Source organism: Lotus japonicus, chromosome 2 (genome assembly GCF_012489685.1).
Source record: "Lotus japonicus ecotype B-129 chromosome 2, LjGifu_v1.2".
Lineage (NCBI taxonomy): Eukaryota > Viridiplantae > Streptophyta > Magnoliopsida > Fabales > Fabaceae > Lotus > Lotus japonicus.
The window spans coordinates 53,523,603-53,539,652 of NC_080042.1; the positions used below are offsets into that span (position 1 = coordinate 53,523,603).

The 16,050-nt window shown below is 37.6% G+C and overlaps 3 protein-coding genes across 5 annotated transcripts; 2 read left to right on the forward strand and 1 right to left on the reverse strand.

Annotated features, from left to right (window-relative positions):
* Nucleotides 1-297: 297 nt before the first annotated feature.
* Nucleotides 298-6,529, forward strand: LOC130738338 (F-box protein At4g00755-like). 3 transcript variants are annotated; one of them, XM_057590310.1, is made up of 6 exons: nt 298-422; nt 899-1,051; nt 1,391-1,792; nt 1,915-2,093; nt 5,324-5,442; nt 6,056-6,529. In XM_057590310.1, the coding sequence occupies exons 2-6, from the start codon at nt 916-918 to the stop codon at nt 6,306-6,308; spliced, it is 1,089 nt and encodes a 362-aa protein (XP_057446293.1). In that variant the 5' UTR covers nt 298-422; nt 899-915; the 3' UTR covers nt 6,309-6,529. The 3 variants fall into 3 exon arrangements, with proteins under 3 accessions (XP_057446293.1, XP_057446292.1, XP_057446294.1); XM_057590309.1 differs by having other exon boundaries at nt 300-422; nt 880-1,051; XM_057590311.1 differs by lacking the exon at nt 899-1,051 and having other exon boundaries at nt 300-422.
* Nucleotides 6,530-8,384: 1,855 nt separating this feature from the next.
* LOC130736636 (uncharacterized) lies at nt 8,385-8,900 on the forward strand. The gene has a single exon (XM_057588442.1). It carries the CDS (start codon nt 8,385-8,387, stop codon nt 8,898-8,900), a length of 516 nt encoding a protein of 171 aa, XP_057444425.1.
* A 334-nt stretch (nt 8,901-9,234) lies between these two features.
* On the reverse strand, nt 9,235-16,032 carry LOC130738340 (probable transcriptional regulator SLK2). Its single transcript, XM_057590312.1, has 10 exons — nt 15,907-16,032; nt 14,137-15,332; nt 13,713-13,844; nt 13,367-13,415; nt 12,773-12,987; nt 12,610-12,678; nt 11,671-11,771; nt 10,661-10,754; nt 10,486-10,555; nt 9,235-10,368 (listed from the first exon to the last, which is right to left on the reverse strand). Exons 2-10 carry the CDS (start codon nt 15,082-15,084, stop codon nt 9,485-9,487), a joined length of 2,562 nt encoding a protein of 853 aa, XP_057446295.1. The 5' UTR covers nt 15,085-15,332; nt 15,907-16,032; the 3' UTR covers nt 9,235-9,484.
* Between the last annotated feature and the right edge of the window lie 18 nt (nt 16,033-16,050).

Below are 16,050 nucleotides of genomic sequence, written 5' to 3' on the forward strand. Positions count from 1 at the left end.
TCTAACACTATCTCGTGGTTCGTGTATCAAGACTGAGCTAAAAGTGAAATGTTTTCCAAACGTTACTCCGATGGTAGAATAAAATCACGCTTAACATATTTTAAACAAACTAGAATCTTAAACCTAACAAAAATGATAGAAGGCAGTCAAATTCTAAATCAAACTTAACGAAGATACCATCATAAAATTAGTAAAAAATTTGATAAAATGTCTTTGACAAATCTAACTTTTAACTGAGTAACAACGGTTAAAAAATGTTTCTTATAAGTAGATCATAGAAACACAAAATATATTCCTTCCAGAAGCATCATTTGTCCTTGAGACACACTGCAATTCCAAACACAGCCAATCATTCAGCTGCTTCCATTCCCATTTTCTGACAACCATCCTGAAACAAGGATCCACCCTCTCTTTGCTGAAAGGTAACTCCTTTTCCATCTTTCATATGTTCTCTCTCCATGCCCATGAATTCATGTGCTGCACTTTCTGCGTGAAAGTTTGCAGCTTTTCACTTTTCCCTTATGCCTGCATCAATTACCTTCCCCCTTTAATTTTTGGTTCCTGCTTTTGTCAAACTCACAGTGAAGCAATTTTGTAAAGTTTATATAACTTTTCTCTTAGGCCATCTGTTAATCATGTTTGTGGGTTGCCAAAAGTTTCAATTTTTATGTTCCAGTGCTTAAATTGTAAGAGGATCCTTATTTTTAATGAAGAAAATAATTTCAATTTATTAATAATATGCAATTCTCATTGTATTCCTCCAAAGTTAATCGATTTATTTATGGTGGAAGTGGTTGCTTGGAGAAACTTTTTCCAAATTGCCATGTGATTTTTTTCAGTTTGTATTATGATATTAGTATTTGTTGCATTGAGCTTCAGCTGGTTTGCTTGCTACCAGGCTCTGACATTTGGAATATGTCTGAAGTGAAAAACAATGTGGATTTCATCCAATTGCTTGAACCTGACATGTCAATAAAGATTCTAAACCATTTGGATGATCCTTGTGACCTTGTTCGTGTTTCTATTGTTTCCAGTTCTTGGCACAGATTTGGTAAGGCTTTTGAGTTTAATTAAGTTGCATTGGTAGAACTTTATGGTGCTTTGGACTTTTAGTCCAAAATGTGTACATTTTCTTTACTTGAAAGCTTGCTTTTTTTTTTTCGGAAAGCTTTTAGGTATGCTAAATTAATTTTGTGTGGTGTGTTGACTTCTAAAAGTTTAACTTCTCTGGTTCAATGTTGTCCTGTAATTTTATTTTTTCTTTTCTGAAATTGGGTAAGCCCTGGTTTCTTCTTCCAAGGTTAAAATGTATGGGAGTAAGTAGCTTATTGTTCATAGGCTTTATTTTTCTATTCAAATGGTGATAATATGCGCTCTAAATGTTCTGCAGTTATTGAAAATGGCCTTTGCAAGCGACTTTGCTTAAGAATGTTTCCTGAAATATCTCATGTTGCTCATAGCATTGAGCTAGGAAACATGATTGAACCAGTATGTAACGTGCTTGACAATTGGGAGTGTCTTAAGAGAAATCATAAAGTGTACGCATTCCTGGCTTCTGGTCTGACTCCTACTTGGAAAAATTGCATCTCAGAAGCAATTAGTGCATCCAGCACTGATAACTACCCTGAAGAAAGCATTCAGAATACTTTGGAGCCTAGGGATAGAACTGAAAATAGATTATTATACTGGTCAAGTAAAGGAGAAAGCGATCCATCTGTTCCTGAGACTTTAGGTTATCAGCTTATTTCCAAACTATGTCTTGTTACAGAAATTCATGTCCAACCATTCCAAGGTTAGCCTGGTAGCTAAGTTGATGAGTTGTGTGCATATCTAGTTAAACTGAAAAACAAGTAATGTTGAGGATCCCGAGCTTTTACTTAGTCAGCTGACAAATTATCTATGTTTACTTGTCAGCGTATTTTCAGCATGGCTTCCCTATATATTCAGCTAAGGCTGTCCGGTTCAGAATGGGCCATCCAAGATACCCAATGGAATTAGAGAGTTTAGTAGCTGATGATATGGCTGCTAACCGCATGCTAGGGGATAGCCAATTCATATGGACATATACTTCACCTGAATTTCCAATGTTTCAGGTGAGTTGCACTATTAGAATTCAGGCTTTACATACTCTTTTTTTACCATTTCAAATAAGTCAACAAAGAGTGAACTTGATATTGATCCACTGTTTTCTTTTCCGGGCATCATCAACTTCTTTAAGTAATTCGCATCCTTGGTTTAATGGTATTTTTCTATTCTGTCTAAATATTGTTATATAATTTAATGCAATTCGACCATGAAACTTAACCTTTTATGGATTGTGGTTACTGTCTCTGATAGGGCCTAGAAGGTAGTTAGTTAAAATAGTTAAGTGGTTGTGTGGCAGTTGTTAAAATTGTTACAATTAGGTAGGGACTAGTGTAAATAGTAGGAGAGGGGTGGAATAGAGGCATTTAGACTTGGTATTTTGGATACAGTGAAGTGGCGCTCACTTGTAAATAGGGAACCTTATCTCGTTTTTCTATTGCAATTGAATAAACTTTTGTAGATTTGCTCTCTCTCTCTCTCTCTCTCTCTCTCTAGATTTTCCAGTTGTTTCTCTTGTGGATCATAACAATTTGGAACAACCTGCCTGATCTCATTTCCGGGGATGACATAACTTAGAATAAAAATTCTATAGAATTCAGTGATGTTCTTGAAGAAGACAACTAGCACGCATGTTCTCTGGATGCTCATGTTGGATGTGAAAGGAAAAGGGCTATGTGGAGGTCATTCGACAATTGCTGGATGGGTAGATGAAGAAACAAGGCATTAGCCTTAGTGGGAATAAGACAATGCACAGACCTCCATGACATGTCAAGTTCACAGCTGGTGAAGGACAACACTGGGATGCAACAAAATGGTAATTCTCAGTTGAACTTTGATAAGTCCTCAATGTGAGCAAGAAAGTTCAATTACCTAAGTTGGGTCATAGTGACCTGAAGGGATGAATTGATTGGGTGGATAAGTTTTAAGGTGCACGGTGCACCTGATGGAGCTGATGACAGGTATAAATTGCATTTATATGCATGGAAGGTGTAGCAATGCATTGGTTCTCATTCTTGAAGAGGAAGATGCTGGCCTTGACTTGCTAAGTGTTTACAGCAGTGTTGTTGATAGAACCGGTTCATAATTCACAAGAAAATATTCTGTTTTATTGACTCAGTAATTCTATTGATTGACTATACTTATCATGTTGGTTCAAAGGTTTTCAGGAAGAAACACGGGCAACATGTAATTGTGTATGAAAGATTGGCCACCTTGTAGCAAACAAGATCTTTAGATGAGTATAATACAAGCTTTTGAAATCATGATGTGACAAGCGTTGGGAGATTCAAGAGGAACAACTGCTGTGGTATTTCTTGGGTGGATTAAGAAGCAATGCGAATCACAGTTCAGATGCATGATCCTAATGATATTAAGAAGGCCATAAATCTGGCCTGAAATATCAGAGGTGCCACACATGCCTCCACATTCCTGTTGAGACCTCAACCCTTGCTATCAAGATGCACTTCAAGTATCATTTGGGCCGAGGAATTTGTCAAGAATGGGACCAGTTGGTACAGCTACAGTGGATTTAACTAGCCTGCTACAGGGAATCTATCATCAGACTCATTCAAGTGTAATACTGGATCAAACAATGACTTTGTAAAAGTTGTACAAGGGGAAGTGGAGCAATGATGCACTCCGTCACTAAGCCGAGTGGAAGTATCATGCACCTGTTACAAAGCAAGGGAGCTAGCCCTATCAGGAATATGTTAGGAGAGAAGAGGGTGGATGTTTTTAGTGTAGTCAATGATTTGGTCCCGTGCATAAGAGCTAGAAAATGAAGTGCGATAATAGGCAGAAGATAAACTAGTGGATGAGGAAGGAGAGGTTGTTAATATGGAATCTCTTAGGAAGAAGAACAATAGGAAGGATATGGGCACTAGTGGATGTCATTTCCCCAATTTCAACCTTGTTGATGAGGTTGAACTTTTAAGAGGAGGGTGTTGTGGGGCAAAGAGTTCTTGGTTAGAATAGTGAGTGGTGCTAGAAGTATAATATAGAATCATTCATGTATCTTCACCAAACAACTTCAATTTTTTGGGATAGTTAGTTCATGAAATAGTATGAGAGCTTCTATGACAAAGTGGTAAAGATTTGGATCTTTATTTATGCCATTATTCTGATAAAAAAAGTTGAGTTTCATGACAAGGTAGGTAAGCTTGTGCATTGTCCATATTTCAAGCCTAATGGGCTCTTGTATGAGGGGGCGTGTTAGAAGTTTAATATAAAATCATTCATGTTTCTTCAGCTAACAAGTTAAACTTTTAGGAAAGTTGGTTCATGACAAGTGGTGTGGTGGTTAAAGTAGTTAAAGGTAGGGACTTAGCTTAATTAGTAGGAGAGGGGTAGAAGAGGAGTATTCAGATTTGTTAGTTTTGGATAATGGCCCAGTTGTTGTTGAGAAGTCTCACATTGACTAGAGATATGGTCAAAATAGTCTTTATATAGGGTAAGCACAATCCTCAGACCTCATCCCTGCTTTTAGGGTAGAGTAGGGCCTAACCCAAATTCTAAGATGTATGTGAGTCTATCCTAGATCCGTTTAGTGGAGAAGAGATACCCATATATGGGCCACCTGCAGATGCTCATTCATGCAATTTCCGCACTCCAGATGTTCAACTTTGACTGTGAGGGGGTGTGTTGAGAAGTCCGACATTGCCTAGAGATATGGCCAGAATAGTCTTTATATAAGGTAGAGCAACCCTCACCCCTAAGCTAGCTTTTGAGGTAGAGTCAGGCGTAACCTAAATTCTAAGAGTTGTTAAAGGGTAACCTTGGTTGAAGGGTAAACCCTTTGAAGTAGAGCTCTCTCTCTCTCTCTCTGTTTGGTCTTCGATAAACATTACAGATTTATTCTCTTTCTATTATTTAAATTTTTCATGTCTTTCTCTTGTGGGTTCATGCCAGTCTCTTAGTAATTTGCAGATCTTCAGCTTTAATTAATTGGCAGTACGAGCCTATTATGAAACTAATGCGTTAAGGTCCCACGTTGACTAAAGATATAACCAAATAAGTCCTTATAAATAGTAGAACAATCCTCAACCCTGAGCTAGCTTTTGGGGTAGATTTAGTCAACCAAATTCTAAGATTCTAAGAAATAAGAATTACCACTTAGGATCTTTGTAGTCCTCTTGGGTTGGAGCAACCTCATGCTACCAACTTAAACCTCTTTTTTTATTATAAAATATTTTATGCATTGTGTGAAGCTTGGAATGTGTTAATCATGTACTAACTACAGGAAAACCGCTTGCAAAAATTCAAGCTACCTGAACCTGTCCTGTCAATTGGAGGTGTGCTGCTTGTTGAGCTATTGGGAAGAGTTCAAAAACAAGAAATGGATGAATTGTTCTACATATGGTTAGTTTCTCAAAACTTCTCTCTCCCTCCTTCACATTCATACACTGTTGTTTAGCTTAAATACATATTGAAGACCATTATTATTGAATTGAAATTGTGTTGGTGACACCTGCTCTTCCTTGACCTCTGTCCACTCATGAGTCATGATAAGGTATTGGAAAATGAGGCGGTTTCCCCTGAGAGAAATTTTTTCCATAATATAATAACATTTAAAATTTGTACTCTGATAGGCATCGACCTCCAATTAGTGAGGTCTATGAGAGGAAGAATAAGAGGAAAGGGCTGGGAGTTAGTGTTCCCTGACTTCTCCAGCAGTACTAGAGTGTAACTTTAACTAGTAAGTAATTAAGTGGCAAGGTTATATGGTCAGAAACAGTTAGGCAATTTCTGAGTAGAAGGAAGGGAAAGATTTGATTCTCGAAACAGTTAGGCAATTAAGTGGCAAGGTTATATGGTCAGAAACAGTTTCCAACATGAACAAATTTCCTGACTCTTATGTCTAGTGACTTGTCTTGGTTTCCTAATATTAAGTAATTTTTTCTTGTCAGAAAAAAATATCATCTATTTGCTTATCTGTTTTCCAACTATGATAAATTGGACTACTGTGGTGCAGCATCTCCCATGTTCAAGTTGTGGGGCAGCCGCTTTCACCCGCATTTGATATTAAAATTCATCACCCATCAGGAAAGTGTACCCTGAAATACTTCCCTCAAACCGATTGGTGTGTGCCTTCAACATCATCACCGACAATAGAGTCAAACAATCCTTCGCGCCTGCGGTCATTAATGCAGAGTGGTGTTAGACGTTGGGAGCAGATTATCTTGGGTGCACTGCTTGGTTCTGGATCTGTTGCAGTTGATGATTAATACAGTGCAGGGAATCAAGTAGCTCAATTCTCAGAAGACATTTTAAAAACTGTGTACTTGTGAGTGAGATTTGGTTGGCAGATAAGATATCACCTCAAATTTGTGCAAACCTCTGTAGAGTATATGGTCTGCACAGTTGTATCAATTTCTCATTTCTCAAAAATCAATTCTTTAAAGTTTTTCCTCATAATTGATTGACTTTAAAATCAATTGTAAAAGAATTTTCAAAAATGCACTAAGTAGGGGTAGTTAGCATTCCTTCATCTGACATGAAATCTTGACTTCTTGGTAAGTTATCATTGAAGAGATCTCTGTCAATGATAAGTACGTTGAACATTTCTTCCACTTCTTATTCTTAACAAATATGTGATCGAACCTGGTGACTTTGATGCACATCATCTTGAATATATTTTGTTCTTCCTAAATATTATGTAAGCTGGATTTCTTATAATAGAGGGGATAACATCCTTAATTATTAAAATCAGGTTTCTGAAAGGGATTGTGGGTGATTTAACCCGTCCTATGTGGATGAATAGAATTTAAGATAAGTGCTAAAGAATTTTATAACTTTTTTTCTTTTCTTTATTTTTTGTAAATAATCTTATTGAAGTGGTGGATTAATATATAAGTGGGTAGCAATTTCATATTGTTTGTCTTTATTTGTTACAAATAATGTTATTAGTCCACTATGGTAGAATTAAATCACCATTATGGGTGATTTAACCCCCATCTTTGGTCGATTGATTTTGTGGTCCAGTGGATCCGGGGAGAGGAGCGCGATTACCACAACCTCCTAGGTGCAGGCACTGGTTCTCTCCATGGGATGATGCAGGTGACAAAGTGGCTACCTCCCCCCCCCCCCAGGCTACTACTCGCTGACAGTTGATGGCGCGTTCAGTCGCACACACAACAGGATGGGAATCGGAGGGGTAATCCGGGATAGCACAACAGCCTGGATTTTGGGATTCTATGCTGGTGATGTCGGAGGGGATCCCATGATTGCTGAGATTCGAGCTATGATGGTAGGTTTGAAGCTTGCTTGGGCCAGGAACATTCGCGCTCTCTACTGTGAGACAGATTGCAAAGAGCTCGTGAAGGCTCTTCAGGATAAGAACTATGGGTACCATGTTCATGCCTCTGAACTACAAGGGATTCATTTGCTCCTCAGTAGACAGTGGACAGTCAAGCTCCGGTTTATTCCGCGAGAGGCGAATGGTCCAGCGGATTGTCTTGCGGGTGAAGGTGCTCGTTTGCATTGTGCTCGAATGGATTTCGTGGACCCACCTAGTGTGGTCGCTCCCTTCTTGGCTAGGGATTCTCTAACTCTTTAGTCGTTTAATTTTCCCATGTACCAAAAAAAAAAAAAACCCCATCTTTGGTGAGCCAATGAAATTTAAGATAAGCCAGCAAGAAATTTACTAACTTTTTTCTTTATTTTTTTTTTATAAATAACCATATTGGTCTAGAGCATCTACTTCTTTCCTTCTTGTAACTAAAAAAAAAGACTAGAACATCTACAACCACAATTGATTACACCAGTTCTTAGAGTTGAGCAGTATTGCAAAAAAATTCTCCCTATTGTAACATGCTTACGTGCATTGCTTGTTGCTTAAAAAAACTAAGCAAGTGTTGCTTCAGCAAGCAACTGTTGTTTAGCTATTGTTTAGGTGATTTTTATTAAACAATAATTTTTTTCTTTCATTGATCAAGAAATTGATAAAGAAGAGGGTTTTTGTGCACCATTTCTGCTCCCGCAATTTCATTCTTCTCTTATCATTCACTAGTTTTGTTTTCTTCTCCAACTGATCCTTATTTAAATTACTTTAATGATATTTGGGAGTGTATCAAAGATAAGAAGGGTAAATGGTCAAATTAGTCACGAGTTTGTAAATGAGTTTGATTTTAATCATTATGAGGAAAAATGACGTTTAGTGGCGGTCAAAAACCGTCAGTAATTGTTAAAATGTCTGTGACTAAACGTCATTTTTCCTTTAGATTGACTAAAATTAAACTTGCTTACAATCTGAAGGACTAATTTGACCATTAATTCACATAAGAATAATGATGCCTTGTTCAATGGCATCCTTGGATAACAGCAATAGGGGGAAAGCTTCTCCACAGGGGTGTATCAAAATAAACGTGGGCACTGGATGGTCGGGGGAGACAGCCACGGGATTTGGCATGGTGGCTTGTTCTAGCTCTGGTGAATTCTTGTTTGCAGCTTCGTCTTTAGAACCACAGAGGAAGGCTCCACAGATTGCAGAAGCGTCGGCAATGCGGTGGTGTTTAATGGTAGCACAAGAGCTAGAGTTTGACACCATAGTTGTGGAATCGAATGCTGCAGGTGTGATCAATGCTTTGACCTCTCCTAGGTGCCCTCCAGACATTGCACCTATTATAAAAGATTGCATAGGCTTAACAACACATTTTTCTGTTATTTCTTTTTGCCATGTAAAGAGGAAAGCTAATGGTGTTGCACATGCTCGGTCCTCTATTGCCTGTGATTTTCAGGTGTGGTGTGGTGGGATGATCCACCTATTTGTATTTGTGTTGCCCAAGCATTCACAAGGAGTGACTTATTTGGGTTACTAAACACTAGCCGAAAATGCTTTATATGATGTCAGTAACTCAAACCATTTATGCAGATTTTACTCAAATGATAGTTTATTATTTTTGTACATTTTTACAAGCAAATTCTAAATATTCAAAAAAAAAAAGACTCACCGGAGAAATGCCCTTACAACAAATATTTACAGGAATCAATTTTACTATTCAAATAAAATCTAAATTTTCAAATTTACTTTCACAATACCGTTTCTGAACAATTCATTTTTAACTATATGTACCAAATTAGATTTGATTCTAGATTTTAAAACAAATGGATACTATACTTGTCTGCACAAATTTTAACCAGAAAACAAAGCAATGGAGGCAAGAATGTGTCGTATAAGCTAACAACTGTTTTTTCAATTGTCATAAATTACATTTGCAGCCGAGACAAAAACCCATCAAAGCTCTAAACACCCCTACGTGGGTACGAGTTATAACAAATTTCATCAAGAAAATGAGCATGAAAAAAGTAAAAGAAAAAAAGGGCAATAACTATTTTACGAATCCTGTACAAAGATAGTAAGATAACAATTGGACAATAAATGCCAAGTTGTTAGTTATTCCTTTCAGACAAAAGCCATGTTATCATCTAGATCACTGTTAAAGAAGTCATCCGTGAACTCATGGGTAATGTTCTGTACCACATCTTGCTCTTGCTGTTGATGGCGATGTTGTATAATATCAGATGTTCTCTGGTTGAACCCATTGTTGCCTCCAGCTGCATAAGAATCACTGCTTGAAGCTGCTTTGAAGCTATGACTCCTAGAAACAGCTCCATTATTCCCATGAACATTGCCAGAACCTCCTCCAGGTATGGGTGGAGTTTGGCCCACAAAACCCGGCCCGTTCTTGACCATGTTCCCATTTGCAATGGGTCCACCACGAGACGGTGGTTGCGCACCCCCATTGTTATTTGACATCTGCATTAGTTGGTGCACCTGCTCAGCATGATTTCCTTGGGATCTCGGTGACTGGTTTTGTTGATGTGAACTATTTGCATTTAATGAGCGTTGTGAAAGGTGTTGCTGCTGCTGATGCTGATGCGGTTGGTGGTGTATCTGTGGACTTGGTAAACCACTAATAGGTGAATTCTGCATTGAACCAGCACCTTGCAAAGCTGAGGAGGGACTCTGGTTTGAGTTATTGAAAGAGGGTCCTTCTTGCTGAAGTGAGCCAGGGCTTGAGTTCATCGAGTTTTGCCTCATTATATGATTCTGGTAGTTCAGTGCCATAGCAGCCTGTACTGCTGACCCACCCAAACCACAACGATTAACCGTGTTATGATTATTGTTTATATGGTCACTCAATCCAGGATTTGATGCCATCAACTTATTAAGTGTGTTACGATCAGTTGGCAGACCTTGAACGTTTGCTAGTTGTTCCAACTCTGGTGTCTTCAGCGTCTGGAGCTTTGCTGAGGTTGCAAGTCGAGGAAAATTTTTCAAGCTCTCTGCATGTAAGTGTTGAATTAATAAACAGGGCAGCAATAAAGTATTGAATTGAAACAGCTTCAATATATGAAAAACATGACACTGTACTATGGTAACAAAAACCAAAAGATAATTACCAATTGGTCCAATTTTGTGCTCATAACAGATATCTATTAGATCTTTCATGCTACTGCAAACCTCAGCAATCTGTCAAACCATTGTAACAGGCAAAGAAGGCTTGATTAAATATAGAATAAGAAATCACTTGAGTTTTCTCAATATTATTCACAAAATATAAATTTAATACTTTACCTGCAAACATCTCACATATCTTTTTGAAAAGCCTAAGTCATTTAAAGATGGTAGCTCCAAACTCTTTGCAAGCTGACGCCCAGCTGTCAGTACCCTGATGCAGAAGAAACATTATCTTAAGCCTGGATCCAGTCACATTTTAGCGGTTGACTTGTTCAATCCTCACTTCAACGACCAAATGTATAAATATATGGAGACTATAAATCTAATGCTCTTATTAACCAAACTAGTAAATGTCACACAAGCTGATTTTTAATCAAATACTTTTTAACCATGTGCAGCATGCCCAGCTAGAGAGTGGAAACCATGTTTCAACAAAAAGGAAGAAAATTCCAAAAAATTCTGTAGTTAAATATGCAGTAAAATGCTCATATTCTTGAACTACCTCATTGTCAAAAAAATTAACCAGTGTGCCTTAAACATACCTATATGAAGAAAAATAAAATCAGCAAAGAACCACAGACAAGCAAAGATGTCAATTAAGTAAAATGTTATGCTCCACTCAGGTCTTTTTTTGTGGACTTAATAGTGTGTTTATCCAACCGAAGACAAGCAAAGATGTCAATCCGAACATGCATTGCCATTAACAATAAGAATCTTTTCTGCCTTTCCTCCCATGGTCACTTCCCTCGTGAGTTCGGATTATTGTATTTGTTTAAAGAACTTATAATAAAAAATGCTCGCGAGAACTTTTGCCTGAAGTAATATTTTATGAAAAAAGTAGGCAAAACTAAACATGAGCAATGTTCACAAAACCTGCATGCTTCAAATCCCCCAACCCCCTCCCCCCAAAAAAATACAGAATACAATCAAAATGGAGAAACAACATAAATTTCATATTATCCTTCTGCAGTTGATTCTCCAACTACTTGCGAAAATACTGAAAGAACAATTTAGAGATCATAACATCATCAAAACATAAACCATGCAACCAAACAGAAATATAGTATCTTAGAAGGAGAATTTACTAAATATGTCAATCAGAGAAGAAAAACAGTGTATTAACTTACATGTTGCTGTTTGTTTTCAAGTCTTCCTGAGAAACCCCATCTGACCCACTTTGAGCAATTGTACTTTGGCATTTTTGAGCCACTTGAACTAATTGGTTGACCTGTAAAAGTGTACAATATAAGAGGTAGCTGCCAAAATAGTACCTCTATACTATCATATGTACCGATTAAGAAAACATAATTATGGAGTTGCACTATCTCTATCAATATGGTTTGCAGTGCAGAGACAAGCCAAGAAAGCAGAAGTGCTCAGTGGCTCAATGTGTTTCAGTTGAGGTTCCATCATTTAGAGGGCACGGCTCTGGCGCCCTATAATTTTTTCGGGTTCAGTTGTATTGCACTTTAATGCTCTGTGACATTTCCAGAATTAATGTAAATTATTGACCATTGTAAAAGCCCCAAAGGCCTACCCATCTAATAATAACAGGGATAAGATGGTAAGAAAAACCAAGGAAGCTTAGTTTTTATGTGTCCCAGAATTTTGTAACAAAAATGTAAAACTAATGGTAGAGGATACGAAGAAAGTGATCAGCTGTGGAAGTGAATTTGATTACGGTTCCAGGGATACAGTCTAGGGCTGATTGTCATTTCTCTTATGAATTGTGAACCTACGGCAGCTTATCACTGTTCTATTATGAACTTAGCTTTTAGGGCTGCAATGTCTGTTCTGTTTGTAAAATTCAATCTTCAGAGTGTGTTATCAACTTATTACTATAATTATCACTCATAGTCTTGAACATGTTAGTACTTTACCGCATGTTTTGCATGCATTGAGTTCAATATATATATTTACAACTCCCAATCAGTCCTCCAACCATCAACTAAAACCTAGCCACAAACGGAGATCTACTTTAAAGTAATATTCTTCTGTTAACGCCTACCATCACAAATCCCAAATAAATTGAGCTAGAAAAGTCGAACAAGGCATGCAGAACATACCTGTGGTGCAACAAACTTTCGAGGAAGAAGTTCTTCATGACGCCTTGCACAGAACTCCCAAGAAAATATCTATGCACATTAAAAAAATTTCAGTCAGTCATTACTCAGTATGCACAAATGATTCAAATAGAAATATATTAAAATGCAGTGGAGATATTTTGACCTTCAGGTCTTGAGTGAATATGATACGAAGTTTACCCTCACGAACAACACGAAGCTGCTCATACACACACTCTTGAACTGCCTTTTGATATTCTAACACCATTGCACCGGAAGGAAGTTTTGACTCATGTGGCAAGTCCAAAAACAGAAGTTCATCAATCACTCCACTGCCAAATTTGATTTCATTAAGTCTAGGTAGTACATCAAAAGTTGCCTCTGTTGACCACAATCAGAATGAATATATTATTAGATTAAAATTCTCAGAAAATTTAAAGAGAGAACATGTTAACAACTAAGCTGACAAGTAAATTTGAAGTGCAAATCATGTATCTTCCACCATTACCCACTTACAATTACTCAATTTTATATTATATTATTAGCAATCAGAATTCGTAGAGGTAGTTTTCTTTGACTTCCAAGTTTAAACAGCAGATTACTTTGTACAATTCACAATAGGATCACAGGTCAGCAATGATAGCACCGGGTACTTGTAAGCCAGAAAGTTCAACAAAATACAAATTGGGATTCTACAATGAAAACCAAATCCACAATCACAGTACGAGAGAATAGCAACATAATATTTTCATTTCCTTACCAAATCCCTTTCCAGATTTAGAACCACATATGTCGCACTGCCATGCATCCTAAACAACGAAACATCCATGTCAGATGATCCACACATCAAGGGCCAAAAAAATCCAACATATGAAAAAGTGCAAATGGTGTGGACATAAAATCCTAAACTAAGCAAATGCAGTTATCTTAGACATTACTCTTGTATAGAGACATTCTAAGAAGTTGCAGCAAATTACATGATACCCTAACTAAGTAATGCAGTCTATTAGTAAAACTTTGATTCAAAATTCATCATTGGCAAATGTTAAGGCATTATCCTAGTCATGGAACAAGTAGAGGCATAAATAAAAAGTGAAAAAACTTACCATAGACACTTGGGGGAAAACACCCAATGCGTGGTTCGCAACGTTATTATATAATGATAAGCACCACCGTTGCTTTGCACGAGGAGAGTAATATTCAACCACAAATTTTCTCCAATAGGCAATACTGTTGTCCTGAAACAAACAGATATATTGAATAATAGGTGTAACTAGTCATGAACTTCAAAAAGTAGAATGACTAATGCCTAAATAAATGTGCTCAGATAAAAAAACACATTTTTAGTGCCCGATATAGAATGACTAATGCTTGAAACAAAAACCATAAGCAAATAGATGATAGTGCATATCAAAGAGATTTAATACATCACACAAATCAAAACAAATCATAAATTACTGCTGCAGCTGCTCTAAGGACTAAGATTCATAAAGACAAATGATCAATTGCAGCAAAAATAAACAGACTCACATTTCGTCGTTCCCTTTGATGATAAAGGTACTGCATCAATCGACGGGCACATACACCATTAACACCACTGTCGTATGGACGCTTCACGGAAGACACAGGCTGCATCATTTGTTGTTGTAACTGCTGCCTTAATTGCATTGGTTGTTGTTGTTGTTGCTGCAAGTGTGCCTGCTGCAAGTGGTGCTGTAGAATTTGTTGTTGCCTCACCCTTTGCTGCTGCTGCAGAAAAAGAGCCTGCTGGAACTGAGGATTACGACCTTGGAATTGTATGGTCTCTTGTCTTTGAAGAAGCTGCTGTAATGCCTGATTGTGCATTAAATCACCCTGGATGATGTCAAGCCTAGGTTTCTTTAGTGGGTGGGATACAGTATTTGGATCTTGAACCATAGATCCTACTACTTGTGCTCCCATTTGTGGCGCAGAAGGGCCAGTTTGAGAAGCAGGCAGAGAAGTAGCACCAGGAGCACTCTGCTGCAGCTGCTGATTCTGCTGCAATTGTTGAGCAATCTGATCTTGATGAGAATTATTCTGCTGTACTACAGAGGAACCATCCATCACTGGTGACCCAGAAATACTAATATTATTTGACGTAAATGACATGGGTGAGACAGGTAATCTCATGTATGAGTCTGTGTTAAAGCTTGCACTTCTCTGCATGTGGGGGCCACCAGAGAGTGCGGAATTTCCATCTGTGACCATAGAATTGGCTCCAACACTTGGTGCCGAGTTTGCCACACTGTTCAAAACTGCATTATTCATATCCCTAGAAACCAGACCCAGGTTCGAACGCCCATTTCCAGGAACTATGTTAGATGAGTTAACAAAAGGCGAGCTTAAGTGAGAGTTAACTACATTCTGTGACTGCCCGTCTCCTTGAAAGAAAATTCCAGATCTTGACGATGATTGGGTTAACCCCCCAGCCACCCGAGAAGGTGCCATGGGGAGCATGCCTCCCTGGTGACTGGAATCTATGTAACTCTCCAGAGCCAGGTCTAAATAGTATTTAAAATATTTTCAAGCGGTACAAAGGTTTAATGTAGCAGGCACATTGTCAACCCCGGATTGTCTCCCTCTTCCACTTAAATTTCCAAACTTCACTCTATTAATATAAGCTTTAAACTTACAAACTCCCATGCAACTATATGCACCGAAAATTATTATTTTCTTCTCAGCTTTGGACAATTGATGATACGGATCTAGCAAGACAAAACATACATATTCATTAGCACAAGAACATATTCAGCTAAAACCAATTAGACCACATAAGAAAACAAACCTGGTTAAGAAGCATATATACAATTTCATCAAAAATAACTATAATTAATGACCCTTTAAAGATTTGAAAATCACAATACAAGATTATTTTGCACAAAACCCTAATTCTTATTAACATTAAGACAAAGATCTCCAAGAACAAAAAGCATTAACAGGTGAACCCCAAAACCCTCAATTCACACATTCAAACCCTAAAACCCAAAATCAAATTGTATAAGCGAGCAAGCAAACTGAGAAGATAAAAATCAAATCAAACCCCAATTCAATTTCCAGCGCGCATGAAAATTCAGAACCCCCAAATACAAGAAAACCCTAATTCGCATACCCAATCAACTCAAAACGCAAAGTTTGAACTCAAAACGCAACTCTACAAGAAATTGAAAAACTAAAAATCATAATAATAACAAACTGGGATTCTTTTCAAAAGAAAAAGTAGAAAGTTTCAGTTTCACATGCTCAGAGATTGAGAACAAGACAGTTTGGGAAGCTACTCACATCGAAATCGCGAGGTGGAAGAAGCGAAACGTCGCTTTTTGGAAGAGTAACGAGGGAACTGGAAAATTGAAACCGCTGAAAATAATAAAAGAAACAGTGAAAGAGTGAAGAGAGGCCAGTGCTTTATATATAGAGACACTGGAA